The sequence below is a fragment of the Sceloporus occidentalis genome, unplaced genomic scaffold, assembly GCF_023333645.1.
Source record: "Sceloporus occidentalis isolate IW3139 unplaced genomic scaffold, rSceOcc1.0.p SCAF_2, whole genome shotgun sequence".
NCBI lineage: Eukaryota > Metazoa > Chordata > Lepidosauria > Squamata > Phrynosomatidae > Sceloporus > Sceloporus occidentalis.
The window spans coordinates 164,565,618-164,581,953 of record NW_028316982.1 but is presented as its reverse complement, the minus strand read 5'-3'; the positions used below and the strand labels follow the sequence as shown (position 1 = coordinate 164,581,953).

Below are 16,336 nucleotides of genomic sequence, written 5' to 3'. Positions count from 1 at the left end.
AGATTTACAATTACATTGAAAATACAAGAAAATACAAGAGGGGGGTAGACTAATAAGTTAAAGATACAGTAAAGAAAGGAAGAACGTGGAAGAAAAGAAGGGGACAATTTTATAGGACTTTGAATATCAGGATATAAAAAATTATTGAAGACAAACTGGAACTGGGAAGGGGGAATTAAAGGAGCTACGTCCTGTTTGTTATTTTCCTCTTTTTTCTGCAAACCTCTCCCTCCTCTCTTTATTCTTTTTGAAACTTTTACCTTGGAGTTGGAATTTGGAAAGTAAAGAAATATAATAGGTCTGAATTGATAATGAACACAAGAAAACAAACACAGAAAGGAAGTACTCAGAATATAAATCAAAGAAGATTATCTCTGTCAGCGGATAAAGATAAGGATAAAGCGATAGATATGAATGACCTAATTTTGGAAAAAATAGAGAAATTAAATCTTAATATGAGCAATTTAGCGAAGGACCTTACCAATAATTTGTCGAAAGAACTGTCCAATTTTAAGAAAGAAATTAGACAAGAAATTAGGGAAGATTTGAGAGAAATAAATCAAACGGTAGACAAACTGACTATTGAAATTCAAAAAACAAAACAAAAAGTGGAAATATTGGAATGTCGAAATGAAAAATTGGAGAATGAAGTAGCAAAAATTAAAAATAAGGAAGAAGCTGAATTGGATGAAAGAGCAATAGTGGAACTGAAATTTAAAGAAAGATCTGTGAAAATAAGGGGATTACCGGAACAAAAAGATGAGAATTGGCAGGAAAAATTGATAGAGGAAATAGCCACATTTTTAGATAAAGATATTGAAATTTTTGAAAGCGAAATAGATAAAATATACAGAGTGAATTCCTCAATCGCCAAACAAAAAGGTCTACCGAGGGATGTGGTAGTGTTTTTCACCAGGAAAAGAGTGAGAGATCAGTTTCTCAGTAGACATAACGAAAACCCATTTCAATACGAAGGACTGGAGCTGAAAATTTTAAAAGACATACCAGGTAGATTGTTGCAGAAAAGAAAAGATTATAATGGACTAACGGCTGTGTTGAGAGCAGAAAGAATTCCTTATAGATGGGAAATCCCAGAAGGGCTTACTTTTTGGTGGCAGAAAAAGAGAATCAGAATCCTTACAGCAGAGCAAGCAAAAGCCTTTTTAAGGAAAATAAAAGAGGAACATAAAAAAGGCAAAGAAGAAGAAGAAAATAGAAACGAGGAAAGAAACGGAGAAAACGCTGGAAGAATTACGGTTGCCGGAAAGATCAGAAAAGAGCAGACGGAGGATTTACAGGAGCTGTTGAACGCAGATTTAGAATATGACGATCAAGACCTATTGCAAGAGGAATTGAGAATAAGGAGAGAAGAGCAGGAAGAGAGAGAGGAAAACTGAGGAATTGGGAAAATTGGAAGGACTAATTATTTTTTTAATGACGGAAAGTCAACTCTCCCCACTAAAGAGGGTTTGAAAGTAAGATTTTGTTAACTGACTGCAGATTGTGTGTTTTGATAGTAAATAAACTAATTCTCCAAAAATATTTGGTGGAGATTGATTCAGGAGATACATTTTCTTTAGACATGGCACAATATTTGAAATGTTTAACCTGGAATGTCCAGGGGATGAATACACCACAAAAGAGGAAGAAAATTTTTCATTACTTACAAAAATTAAAACTGGACATAGTTTGTTTACAAGAAACAAGAATAAAAGAAAAGGATAAAAAACATCTAAAATGTCTGAAATTAGGTCAAATGTTTTCGGCAAACTCTAAATATAAAAAGAAAGGGGTAGTTATATATGTCAAGGATAAATTTGAGGCAAAAGAAATATATAAAGATAAGGAGGGGAATACTGAATTGATTGAAATACTAAATAAAGGGAAAAAAATACTGATAGCCGGGATATATGGACCATTAGAAAATAAAGGCGACTTCTATAAAAAACTAAAAAATATACTGCTGAAACAAGACTGTGAGTCGTTAATGTTAATGGGGGACTGGAACGGAGTAATAGACCCAAGTATAGATAGATTTTCGGAAAAGAAAAACAGAAAACAGCAAGGGAAATTACCTAGAGAATTTTTTGACTTGAAAGAATTATTAGTAGTGGATGATGTATGGCGAACAAAATATGGAAATAGTAGAGATTACACGTTCTTTTCTAATCCACATAGAACCTGGTCCAGAATTGATATGATTTTGATTTCGACTCATCTAAATTCTAAGATACAAGAAGTTAAGATTCTGCCCAGAATATTGTCGGATCATAACCCAGTCCAATTGAAATTGAACTATGGACAGAAGGTGGAATATAATTGGAGATTAAACCCAAATCTATTATTGAATGAAGAATTGGTTAAGGAATTAAATATAGTAATAGATAATTATTTTGTAGATAATTTGGATAAAGGGACTTCGATACAGACGGTATGGGATGCTCATAAGGCGGTGATTAGAGGGTGGCTGATTCAAAAAGCAGCAGAAATTAAGAAAAGGAGGGAAGATAAATTAAACAAATTGAATGGAGAACTAAAGAAAAAAGAAGAAATTTTAAAGAAACAACCAAAAAATAAGAATGTACTATTAGAGATTAAATATTTACAAAAGCAAATATCAATATTATTGATTGAGGAGATGGAAAAAAAACTGAAATTCATAAAACAAAGATATTTTGAATCAGCCAATAAAACAAGCAAGTTATTAGCATACCAAATTAGAAAAGAAAAGGCTAAGAGACAAATTAAGGTAATAAAGGAAGGGGGGAAATCATATACAAATCAAAGTAGTATTAAAAAAATATTTGCCCAATATTTTAAAGATCTGTTTAAAGAGCCCATAGTGAATAAGAATAAAATTACAACCTATCTGGAATCTTCAAAATTAAAAAAATTAACGGAAGAACAAAGACAAATATTGAACCGACCAATAATAATGACAGAATTGATTGAGGCAATAAATAATAGTAAATTTGGGAAATCTCCGGGTCCGGATGGCTTTCTGAATGAATATTATAAAAAATGTCAAAATTATATAAAAGAACCACTTTTACGAGTAATGACAGAAATACGAAATGGAAATATCCCACAAACATGGACACAATCGGATATTACGTTGATACCTAAGGAAGGGAAAGACTTAACTTTGGTAAAGAATTATAGACCAATAGCCCTATTGAATACCGATTATAAATTATTCGTCTCAATATTGGCAACGAGATTAAAGAAAGTTTTGAAAACATGGATTAATGATGACCAAGCCGGATTTCTACCAAATAGGAAAATTAAAGATAATATAAGAAATTTGATAAATCTCATTGAAATACACGAAAAAAAGATAGATAAAAAATTGGCAATAATTTTTTTAGACGCAGAAAAAGCTTTTGATAATGTGTATTGGCAATTTTTGTTTGAATTAATGGAGAAATTAGAATTTGGGGATAAATTTCAGGAGTGGATAGAAACAATATACAATAAGCAAGAAATGAGAATTTGGATAAACGGAGAAAAAACGGAATTATGTAGAGTATATAGGGGAGTAAGGCAAGGTTGTCCGCTATCGCCTCTTCTATTTATACTGATTCTTGAAATCTTATTAAATAAAATTAGAGAAAACCAGGAGATAAAAGGATATAAATTAAATGGTGAAGAGTACAAGCTGAGGGCGTACGCAGACGACCTAGTCTTAACTATAGCGAACCCATTGGAAAGTAGTGAAAATTTGGTGAGTATATTAGAAAAATTTGGCAAGAAAGCCGGTTATAAGATTAATAGGGAGAAAACAGCGGTACTGACAATGAATATGAATAGAGAGGAGATAGCAGAACTTAAGAAGAAAACGGGATTTCAAATTAATAAAATGGTTAAGTATCTGGGTATAAATATCACAACGAAAAATTTGGATCTTTTTAAAAATAACTATGAAAAAACCTGGAATAATATCAAAGTAGATCTTAAGAGATGGGAAAAATTGAACTTGTCTTGGCTGGGTAAGGTGGCAGTGTTGAAAATGTCAGTATTGCCGAGATTAATCTTTCTCTTCCAAAGCTTACCAATTATATGTAATGATACTCCCTTTAAAAACTGGGAGAGGGAATTGTCAAAATTTATTTGGAACAATAAAAAACCGAGAGTTAAAATGAAAATATTATATGATGCGATAGATAAAGGAGGTTTAGCATTAATGAATTTGAGATGGTATTATTATGCATGTGTACTGGAATGGATATTGGACTGGGTCAAATTGGATAACAGAAGAAAGATTAATTTGGAAAAGATAGATTTGAGATTTGGATTACATGGATACCTATGGTATAATAAAAGCAAACAAGACAGTAATTTTAATAATCATTGGATAAGGAAAGTAATGTTGAAAGTCTGGGTAAAATATAAAAAAAGGTGGTTCCCTAGACTCCCGTTATGGACTTCATCACAAGAAGCGTTTTTTAAAAGAGAAGAAATTAAGAAAGATGGATGGGTAACATATAAGGATATAACTAAAATAGATAACGGTGAGATAACAATGAAAACACAGGGAGAATTAGAAGAGGAAGGACTATCTGCAAATTGGTTTGCATATAGACAAATTAAAGAAAGATTCCGGGTAGACAAGAAGGAATGGGGAATTGGTGAAGGAATTGGGGAAATAGAGACAATAATGAAACAGCCAAAAAAACAAATATCAAGATTATACCAATTAATTAGAAATTGTGAATTAGAAGATGAGACAATCAAAGAATTTATGGTTAAATGGGCAATTGATATGAATCAAAATATTCAACTAGAAGAATGGGAGAATCTTTGGAAGAGAAAAATTAAGGTAATAATAAATATTCAAATGAGGGAGAACATCTATAAAAGTATGTACAGATGGTATTTAACCCCGTACAAATTGGCAAAAATGTTCAAAAAGACGAAAAATATATGCTGGAAATGTGAGAAAGAGGTGGGTAACTACATGCATATGTGGTGGAATTGCGTTAAAGCGAAAACATTTTGGACTAATATTCATTCAGAAATAAAGGAAATATTTGGGGTTAAAGAAGAGATGAAGAGTAAAATGTATCTCCTGAACATGACGGAAAAGATGAAGATAGAAAAGAAAAATCAAAGAGTATTGCAATATGCTATTATAGCGGCTAGAATGAGTTATGCTAAATATTGGAAGAAAAAGGAATATCCGACGATAGACGAATGGAAGTTAAAGATGATAGATATATATGAAATGGATAAGTTAACCTTTCTAGTGAATAATAAATCTCTGGATGAGTTTTATAATATATGGGAAAGCTGGAGAAATTACATGCAGAGAATGATATGATATAAAGTAAAATGTATTTTGTATCAGATAAATAAGAGTAATATAGATGCGTATAGTGATTAGAGTTAAGAAGGATAGTAAATTCTGCCGTCTGTCCTACTCTCGTGTGTCTTCTCTTTACTCAATGTTAAATATATTGTATTTCCTTTTGGGAATTAGGCTGAAAATAAGAAATATAAGTAAGTAAATCTCAAAGACTCAGAAGAATGAGTGACAGAAATATAAGTAGAAAGATAGAAAGCAGCTAAGAAGTAATAAAGGGTTAGAAAGTAGTGAAAATAGATAAGGTAAATGGCAAGTAATTAATCATATAGATAAATAAGAGCTCAGTAAATAAGAAAGAAAATAAAACCGGGGAGAAGCAGTGTATAAGGAAGTCATCTATCATTATGTTTGTATTTTTTTATTTTAGTATATGTTTGTAGTTTTGTAGTTCTAGATATTGTGGATTTGTGTGTATGTTATGTTATGTGTGTATCTTTTTTTAATTATTAAAATAAAATTAAAAAAAAAAAAAAAAAGAAAATACAAGAACTTCACTTCCTTTGTTTATAATTCAAACACGTTGCTGTTTATAATGCAAATAGTAGGATGGTCCAGTGGATTTCCCTAGTGCCTTTCCTTGAGCTCTCTCACCATGTACTACAAACATATTCCTTCATGCTTTAAGGGAGAAAGCCATGAGTAAATTCCTCCGCCACCTTATTTCTGTTCCATGTGTGTGATTTATTCCTTGTGCCTAGTAAACCAGAATCTGCATTATCAAAAAGGCATGACAAAAGCTCACATAAGCCATATCTCTGTTCCACAGGTAACATCCCTATGTTACAGAAAAAGATGGCGGGTGCTGGTAACCTAGGTTAAGCTGAAAAGCAGGCAGATGTTGGCTAGTCTCTCTTAGGCTAGACTTCGTTAGAAAAAGTGGCTAGCATTCTGTATCAGCTACTTAGTTAAGTAGTTTAGAAGGGAGTCATGACTGTGGCAATAGTTTCACAATCACGACAAAGTAGCAGTTACGCACCCATAACTGTTCCATATTTACAATCATTACTTAGTCACAACTGTGATATTATTCTCATGATTCTAACTTCCCCCCACGCACACACACCTAATTTATCAAGCTTCACTGCATAGAAGGACGCTCAGTCAACCAGTGATCAGAACATAGGTGAATGACCCTACAATCAGGTTGTGGGCTGGTGAGGGTTGGACCATAAGAGGTTACTTAGTTAAGTATATCATAGCCAGTATTCTGTATCAGTTGTATCAGCTGTTTAGAAACCAGTGCTGGTTTCCTTGGGGAATGTGCCCATGGACTGTCAGCAGTAGTTGTGTAATGTCAAGATCAGGCAATTGTTAAAAAAATATATATGTGAATGAGTGCTGTTTATGGCAACTTACTTGAGACTGTATGAAGATGTGTAAGGCAAATAGAGTTACGGCTTCATGTGTTTATCTGTTCAATATGATTAGTCCCAAATATTAGCCAGCCCTAAATTATTCAATTACCTTCCTATCATAAGAGGATTCCCAAATGACCTTTTTTTCTGTAATTTGGGTATGATTTTTGCTTGTCCATGACAACAGATTTACTTCAAATTAATCATTTTCTTTTTATTGCTAATTATATATTGTAGAACAGTGCTACTCAAAAATGCTGGTTCTTGGACTGGTGTTGGCTGCTAGTCTGTGATGAATTTCCAAGAAACTATGCCAATACAATAACAATATAGTACAAATTTTGTATTGGTCCCTGATAGATGAGGGGGAATTACTATAGCTTGAAAAGTACTGGTCTAGATTGTTAAATTGCTCCCTATATTGTAGTTCATTCAGAGCACAAGTGGGAATCACGCGGCTCTACAGATATTGTTGATTTGAAAGTCCCAGCAGACCTAGTCAGCATTGGTAGTGGTGAGGATTGCTGGAAGCTGTAATTCAGCAATATCTGGAGAGCAGCATGATGCCTAGCTTGTTCTAAATGAACTGCAAACTATTTTACAGAGAAAAATTAGCTTTTAAAGTGTTAAAATAACCTCTCTGTTAGGTGACAGTTACTGAAAGCAAGAAAGAAACAAAGAACAATTCCACTACAGTAATTACGAAAATTCACCAAATAAGACGTGGGGTGGTATAATGGTAACAGGGGCAGGCAGGGAACTGGCATTCTTTGAAATTTGGTATCACATCCATGCATTTGATTCTTTAAGTTTAGGGCTTAATGCCAATAATCGAGACCCTTACTTTGTTTCTTATTTTTCATATATCTCATAGAAAGGGTTGTTGTTTGCCTTGAAGTCATTTCTAACATGGTAACCCTAAGGGGTACCCTTGCCATGATTTGTTGAGAGGAGGGTTGTCATTGCCCTCCTCTCAGGCTAAGAGAGTGTGATTTACCCAAAATCACCCAATGGGTTGCCATGGCTGAGCAAGGATTTGAACCCTGGTCTCCTGGAGTCCTAGTCCAGCATTCAAACCACAATGCCACACTGGCTCTCTAAAGGTAACCTAACAAGCTTTTTCCTGCTTTACATAAACTGACCCAGCACAGCTATTTTCTGTTCCTATCTTTGTATGTTTAACTGTTGTCTTTTGTGTATACCAGGGACAGGAATTGTGTGGGTCTCCATATGTTGTTGAACGTCAACTGCCAGTATTCCTCATGATTAGCTGTTAGGCTGAGACTGCAGTCCCACAACATTGTGCAGCACATAATTCCCACCCCTAATGTACTCATTCCTTGTTTCCCGAGTATTTTCTAATCCTCATTGCTCCTTTCTGTTTCATGCCTCCTCCATCTTCTTCCTCCTCTGCACCAGCATTGTGTGAGACTCTTTAAACTAGAGAAAGGCAGTCAGTAGATTGGGGACTTGAGCCAGTTTGTCCTGGAGAAGACCTGAAACCAATATCACTCTGAGTTTTCCGTTGTGAACCTCACTCAATGAACCTCATTCCTACATCTCCCTATGAACAGCCATAGAAATATTAACAGAATCCCCTTTCTATACACTGTCATTATGCACCGTAAGACTTATTGCATTTGTAGCATATGGAAAAGATAACTTTATTTTCAGTAGTATTAAGTATAATAAATACAGCACAAACTATACAGACAAGAGATTAAATCCAATTCTTTCTTTAAATACTTTGATCCTTCAATATTTATCATTTGGGAAAAACTGTTCAGAGTAACAGATACTTCTGTCTCTCCTTTTCTTTAACACACATGTTCCAAAAATACTATTACATATTACACACAGCATATTTTATTGTAAAATACTTATCCCACTCTTTTGGAAGATATCTTCACCCAAAAGAAGTATTAAATGAATACTAAGAAGAAAAGCTTCTTTCCCCACACTTTGGCTGCATCTGCACTGCAAAATTAATGCAGTTTCACACTGCTCTAACGGCCATGGCTCAGTGCTATGGAATTCTGGGATTTATAGTTTTGTGAGAAATTTCACCATCTCTGTCAGAGAGTTTTGGTGCCACACAAACTATCAATCCTAGGATTCCATAGGATGGAGTCATTGCAGTTAAAGTAGTGTCAAACTGCATTAATTCTGCAATGTGGCAACAGCCTAAGGTAGCTGGTTATTTGTACATCACAAATTAGGTTCTAAACAAGAGGGGAAATACCCAACTACCCATTATGTATAAGAAAATGAAATTAAGAATTTTTTGCATTCTGATTCTAGATGAAGTGGCTTTTGTTACCAGCCAGTGAACAGAATATGAAGTTCAGATGTACAGTCACTCCTCCTTTTTCACGGAGGATCCATTTTGGACCACACACAGACACACACCCCATGAAATGAAAAAACGCGCATATTTGAGCCCTATTGGTTTGAATGGAGATGCGCTCCCACGGGGGCGTGCAGCCCATTTTAACTCCCTCCATTCGTCCCCCTGCAGATAATCCCAAGTCCACAAGAACAGAGGGAGGACTGTACATTGGCATTGCTAGTCTTTCTTGATGGAGATGGACATTCCTGGCCTTCCTATCAGACAGATGCTAATGTGCATAGTGTTTGCCACAAGCCAATGGTCACAGGCAATAGATGCATTTGGACGTAACAGAAAACTTATTCATTACAGGAGTGGATGGGCAAAATTCCAGTCATGGGCCTCATATGGCCCCTAGAGACCCCACTGCTAAAATGTTGTGATATAGTGGTACGAAACCTAAAAAAAAAAACCACACAAAATATTTATTGTTAAAATATGGTGCACAAGGGATCAAGGCCTAGTTTCAGCACTGAAGGTTGTTTCTTTTTCTTTTTGCAACTGTAAATGAAAAAAAAATGGCAGTACAGCAAGAGGTGTGTAGCCCATTACAAAATCTAGAGCATGGGGTGAAGGTGGGCCCTACACCTGCCAAAATTGCCCACTCCTACTTACTCATTACAAACTTTAGGTGAGGAGTTATACATGTTTCCTCTAATGCCCACTCCAGCATTGTTGCAAGAAAGAGACTGGAAAGTTGCACTTCTTTTATTTGTTAAGGTCAGTTTAGCATTATGCCTGATTACATACACAGTGAGGTTACTTTTAAATATGGTTTACTACAAAGATGAGGAACCGCAAACCCAAGAACTGCCATCCTGTGACCCTAATTGGTTCTGTGGGCTTCCTCTGATGGCAGCAACCCCTTCTTCATGACTGCTTTGTTGGATGATTTCCTAGCATCCTTTGAGCATTGCCTCTTTCCACACCCCATTTTGAATGGCTGAAATGCTTGATTATTGGCAGTAAATGCTTTCAGCTTCAATATTGCTGGTATTTTCAGTTTTGCCTTTGGCTCTGCCTGCTACTGGAATGCAGCCAGCCCTTGGGTTGAAAGAAGTTCCTCATTTTTCCTTGAATCAAGACAGCTTCAAAATTTTGTTCAGTGAACTGTCAGAGGAAAGGTGCCAAGGAAATGTGCAATAGTCTCAGTACTGATAAAGCATAATTTATTGTTACATCTGAATGCAGCCATTACCTTACTAGCGTCTGGATTTCTCTAGATCTGAGTACTGCTGGAAAAAAAATTTTTGCTCTGCAGGTGCTGAAATTGTGGTCTGAGAGCATGGCAGCTGAGATGGAAATTGACGCCATGCAATATTTGACTGACTCTACTAGCAGATACGCCTCCCCATTTTCCAGCCATTTCCCTTTTATTCATTGTGAATTAAAGAAGAGAGATACCATGCCAAAAAAGAGAGAGAAAGGTATTTTAAAAATCAGCTCGCCTGGTAAGCACATACATTTTACCAGGGGTCTTTTTCCTTTGAAACCTATTATCTGTTGACAATCTCATGGCTATGGAATGTATGGTGGAGGTTTTTCACCTGACAGGAAATAGGCAGGTGTGTACAACGGAGGGGCATTGGGAGGAAGGCCGTAGGAAGAGCTTGTTTGTGATGGAGGCTGGGTGTCGTCAGATAAGGATATATCAGTAGATGATGATGTTGGGAAATTGCTGGCAGGCTGTAGTGAGATAATGAAAAAAGACCTCAAATATTAGTTGCAAACTAGATTGAAAAGTGCTATTAAAAGGCATACATTATGCATAAAACTTAAATAACAAACCAAAATTTGCATACATGCTCTCTCTCTCTCTCTCACACACACACACACACACACACACACACACACACAATTCCTTCCTCTTCCATGTTTGATTGGTCTGTGCAGTTTTGATTCTGGGTGTTCTATAAAGCCTATATGTATTTTACATTGTAATAGTAATAAACAGCTTAAATCAGAGTTTCTCAAACAAGGTTCATCAGAACCTTAAGAGTTCTGAAAGGGGGGCTTTAAAAAATAGCTGTAGATTTTGAGTGGTTTTTGATATTCTGGTTATGCATTCATATTAGAGTCATGGGTCTGTAACTGATCTGTGTTTAATAAAACTACATAATCTTACTATTAAACTATCTAAATACTATCCAAGTGCAGTAGCACCATTAGGGGGTGCAGACCACACTGGATGACATCCTGAGAGGGCTGGCACAGCTACTGGGTGAGTGAGAAATGTTGTCACTTCCCTTTCTCATTTGTCCAGCAGCTGTGCAAAACCTCAAACTGACTTTTGGAGACTGCAGCACTGCCTCCCCAAGCAGCAAGCACTGCTGTGGGGGCCTGGCACAGCTCCTTGGAGGAATAGCCACAGCACTTCCCCTACCCCCCAAGCAGTTGGGGGGGGGGCAGTACATTTTATTCGAGGTCTCAAGTGGCTGCTTCCTTGAGCACCTATTCCAGACCCCAGAAGGCCATCCAGAGCCTGCAGCAAAAACCCACCCCAACAGCAGTCTTGCCAGGTAGTGGCAGGTTGTCCAGGAGACAGGCAAGCATGGTATGAGGAGGGAGGGGAGCATGCAGTCCACACACATACAACCCACTGCCTCCCTAGTATCCCTCTGCACAGGTTGACACCAACCACAGGGACACCACTGGTCCAGTCCACTTTAAGAGGCAGCAGCAGGATCAGGCAAAAGACTCCTGGGCATCAGGACTCAAGGAGGATGACATTTCCACTGCCCTCCTGCTAGTGATTGAGGCTGTGACGAACAGAAGCAGAACTTCTCTTGTAAATCCTTGTCACAGTTTGATTCACTGGTAGGAAGGTTTTGGAAATGTAAATCTTCTCACACCCCAATCCCCAGTTGAAAGAAGTCCCTTCATCTGATCCAGCAGCTGCCTTTAAAGAATTCTGGGGAGGGTCAGACCAGGAGGCATTATGTAGTAGTCAGTCTCAGGTTCCCTGAGGCCTGAACATTATATCAGAGTAAAAAGTTTGAGAAAGGCTTGTTTAGAGGAATCACTGTATACAGACACAATAGGGTTCCCCCCCTCCATGTTCCATTAAAAAAATACACAATAGGCCCTTGGTATCCACTGTGGTTTGGTTCCAGGAATACCAAAATCCATGAATGCTGAAGCCCCATTAAATACACTGCTGTAGTAAAATTGTGTCCCTTCTTTAAATCAGCAAAATCAAAGTTTGCTTTTTTGGAATGTATTTTTTTTTTTAAGATTTTCAAGCCATGGATGGTTGAAACCATGGATGAAGGATCTGTGGAAATGGAGGACCAACCGCATATCACATGGATGAAGGAATTATTTGAAAAGAGAAACCATCAGTGTCTGTATTACCCTTTCATCCTAGATCTGAAAAGCCACATGCTCACATATACAAAGCCTTACAAACAGAATCCAGCTGGTAGAATAACACAAAGCAATATAGTATAATTCCCCCTGTGCTCTTACCTGAAGGGGTAAATGATAGGAGGAATAATGAGGAACAGCTGCTGCAGTAGGACAAAATCCAGCATATGTCAAAATCTGCTGAGCTGGATTGTAAAGAATCTGTGGAGGAGCAGAGTTGAAGGCAACATGGGAAACAGGTACCTGTGGAGCACAAGAAGTGAATCAGCGTTGTTTATTTTCACTTGCTAACTCTGATACTCATCTAGTATTTTTTAATATATATTGACCTCTGGAACATTAATAGGAAATCACATACAAAACTAGAGCAAAATTCCACCCTAATTATACAAAAAATCCTCAATTCCTTGAAAAATTCAATCTCTTCCTTTTAGTTCAGAAAAAAATATATTGCAAAATAGCATTTAAGAAAGAGGAGGATAAATTGCAGCCCTCAAGATCTGACTGCTGGACCACAATAACCATCCTAAGTCCTAGCTAGCATAGCTAACAGTCAAGGATGATGGTAGGTGCAGTCTAACATCATCTGGAGGGCTGCAATCTGACCACTCCAGGCAATGAGCAGGTGGTGCTCTTCCGTACGGTTCAGGCCATATGAGTGCTAGTCTAAGGAAATGGCAGTTCTGTGGGAAAGGCTATGGCTGGTTCTAAACATCCTGAATATACAGCTGTAGAAAAGCCTCTATGGAACTAGAATTCACTGCTTATTTTAAGGTAGTTGTGTGGAGAATAAATTGTTTGGCTAAACATTCTCTGTTTTTTCTGAGCTCTGCCAATAAAATAACCAGTGATGTGGAAGAAAGCCGGAAGCCAACACAGATAGATATTCAGGAGTTGCAGAAATCAAGAATGGCTGTGGTCAGAATGGCTTATACATGGGAAAGGGAACATGGTGGGATTTACTGTTTTCAGAAAGTTTAAAAAATTTGTCTAACTATACTGATTCTGCCTCAACGGATGCGTCTCCATGCCAACAAAGGTGCTATCCTGCAGATCTTTTTCTTGCTTTTTAAATACTTTGGTCATAATCATGAGCCACTGCCCAGTAGCAAGTAGTACAACCATCATCATCTAATAACTACAGGTTTTTCTCCTAGCCCAAACCATCTCCTTTGAAATTCAGCCTTGCAATTCTGCCTGGAGGCCTCTTAAGAACTTGATAATTCCCTTGCTTTCACTTTCCTACATCCTTTTGGATGTGTTGCCTTGAATTATAAGATGTCTTCTTCTTGTCTGACCTTTCAGTATATGGCTTCTGCAATTAATTAAGCTACATACCAAATTCTAGGTCCAGGAGATAGTATGACAAAAACTGAGAAATTATTTTTTGCAGGATATTGCAATATCCTTGCTTTATTAGTGTTTTTCATTTTCTTGTTTACTAACACCATACAGTGAATTATACATGTACATCTTCCCTCTTAGGAAAAAGTGGTACTTATTTGCTTCCAGACATGCATGAGAATTTTTTTAAAAGAGTATATAAGCTGCTTACTTACTTTGGTCAGTGTCGCTGAACTGAAATGAACTTGCAGTTCAGAGTGAGGGGGCAAGAACACAACTGCTGCCATATTTTATTTCCTTGAGTTATTGCTTAATCTAACAATTTAGACTAAGACTTACAGCAATGTGAAAGGAAATTAGATGCAAATCTTGTTATCAAAAAGGATTCTATTTCTCCTGTGTAGACTGAAGAGCAAGAAGACAACTTAAGATATGTCTTGTCACAGACAACAACTGTTCTATGTTAACAGCATAAGTAGAAATTGGATGTTGCATTAGGTGAGCCCCATTATTCTACCAAAATATCAAACCCTAAATGCAAGAACAAACTCTGTGCATAGTATTATCTATTCAAACTGCCTAGTTAAGCCTTGATAAAGATGTTTTCTGGTCTGTCTTTATTTGTCAGTGTGTAGTGTGCCTCAGAGCTGCCGGAAGTATGATGGTTGGAAAAACTGGTTGAAATTACTAGCTGCTTTATAGTTTAGTACAAAACCCACACAGAAACCTAGCCAAAATTCAACACAGAAGTTTAATAGCTCACGCCTGTAAACAAATGTGATGGTGATCAGTGTGACATGGCCACACATGGCAATGATGCTGTATGTTATTACTGTCAACTATTGTGGAATAGCAAGCTCAAGCAAATTCAGTTATGTTGCATTGCCTGCAAAATTTAATTTCTTACAGTCTGCAAGCTTGCAAGTGTGTGACAGAGTGACCTTAGAGAGAAACCATTACGAGCATGCTAGGCACTGGCATATAAAAGGAACATGGTTTTTATTTAAAAAATGTGTTGAATTAGAAAATGGAAGATACTTGCTCTACATTCAGTTTATTGCAATGCTGCAAATAATTAAAGCAACTGAACTTTGTTATAAAACTCTACAGTGCATGATATTTGGTGCAAACTCAGAAGAGAATAAAACACTACCATATTAAAGAAATCCTTCAGTTGCTATGCCACTTTCAAAAGAAGCTGGTTCTTAAGAGTTTATGTGTCAATCAAAGGATCTGATGATAAGACTGAAAGGGAAGAAATTAAACAAATGCTTCTCCATTCTTTTTTAGTAATTGTCCTCCGTTCAAAAGGTTACTATTATAAGCAATGTTTTCAAGCATCTGGGTCACAAGAGTAACTAGGCTTTTTAGAGGTGATTCAGGAAATCGCAGAACATGCCTCTTTAATGATTTGCCCAGCTACAAGCACATATGCAGTTTTTTAAGACTAAACCAGGCCAACTTCCCTCCATAAAAAGGCCTCTTAAAATGACAATTCCAATCCATTGGAAAATTAGGGAAGGAGAGGAACAGAAGTGAAAAGGTCTTGAACACATTTAGGTTATTTTAAACCAGGGGTAGGCAACCTGCGGCCCGGCGAGGCCTTGGGACCGGCCCCAGCCCGGTCCTGCTGCCGATTGCTGCCGGGGCCTTTGGCGTCTCGCACAAGGGGCATGGTGGGGCAATTGTTTATAGAAGCCTCAGAAACATGCATTTATCTTAACATTTTTTAAAAAATCAGCAAATTTTTCACATGTCCTCCATTTTTTATTTAAAAAAAGTGCCCTCCATTTGAAAATTTTGTCCTACATTTGTCCCAGTTTATTTATTTATTTAATTTTTCGAAATTTATTTAATTATTTATTTTTTGGCTTCGGCCCCCGTTGTCTGAGGGACAGCAACCCGGCCCCCAGCTCAAAAGGGTTGCCTACCCCTGGTTTAAACCCTGATAAAATCAATTGGTTTTACAGATATCATTGTGTACAGGTTTACAATCAAAGACTGAGATCCCAGATGGTTGTACATAGCAGAAGGAGGAATTCTGCATTCACAATTCTGGTATGGCTCCTCTATCACCACTCCCAACACTCACCGTTGTGTTGCAATATCCTCATCCATGGCCATTCCATTGTTGGTTGATATGGGATGGGGAATTGGAGAAGCACCTGGTCATACCAGAGCCAGAAACAACCAAGCACATATTATGTCATTGGTCTGCACCTGGATATGCTTCTCCTATTCCTTACACTCTCCACACACACATATCCAAAAATAATGTGGACTAAAAATGGTTGCTGCCAAGAGCATTTTTTTTCTGGAAAAAAATAAATGTATGGAACCATGCACAGTTGGACTGCTTTATTTCTTTCTCCCTTTTCTTAGTCTACTTTCATGTCTGTTTCTCTTTGCATTCCAGAGATATACTATACACTTTAAATATCAAATAAAGGTACACACAAGGTTTCTTCTTTCTTCTGAATATTCTATCTCACATATTTATTTCACATAATTCCTGGA

The 16,336-nt window shown here is 36.9% G+C and overlaps 1 protein-coding gene across 1 annotated transcript in view; it reads right to left on the bottom strand.

The window, feature by feature from the left end:
• Nucleotides 1-8,479: 8,479 nt before the first annotated feature.
• Nucleotides 8,480-16,336, bottom strand: part of TMEM255B (transmembrane protein 255B) — a 64,177-nt gene continuing 56,320 nt past the window's right edge. Inside the window, exons 8-9 of the mRNA XM_089511332.1 lie at nucleotides 12,578-12,718; nucleotides 8,480-10,795 (exon numbers count right to left, since the gene is read on the bottom strand). Of these exons, the coding sequence (XP_089367458.1) occupies nucleotides 10,628-10,795; nucleotides 12,578-12,718 (309 nt within the window). The 3' untranslated portion in view covers nucleotides 8,480-10,627. The remainder of the gene's footprint in view (nucleotides 10,796-12,577; nucleotides 12,719-16,336) is intronic.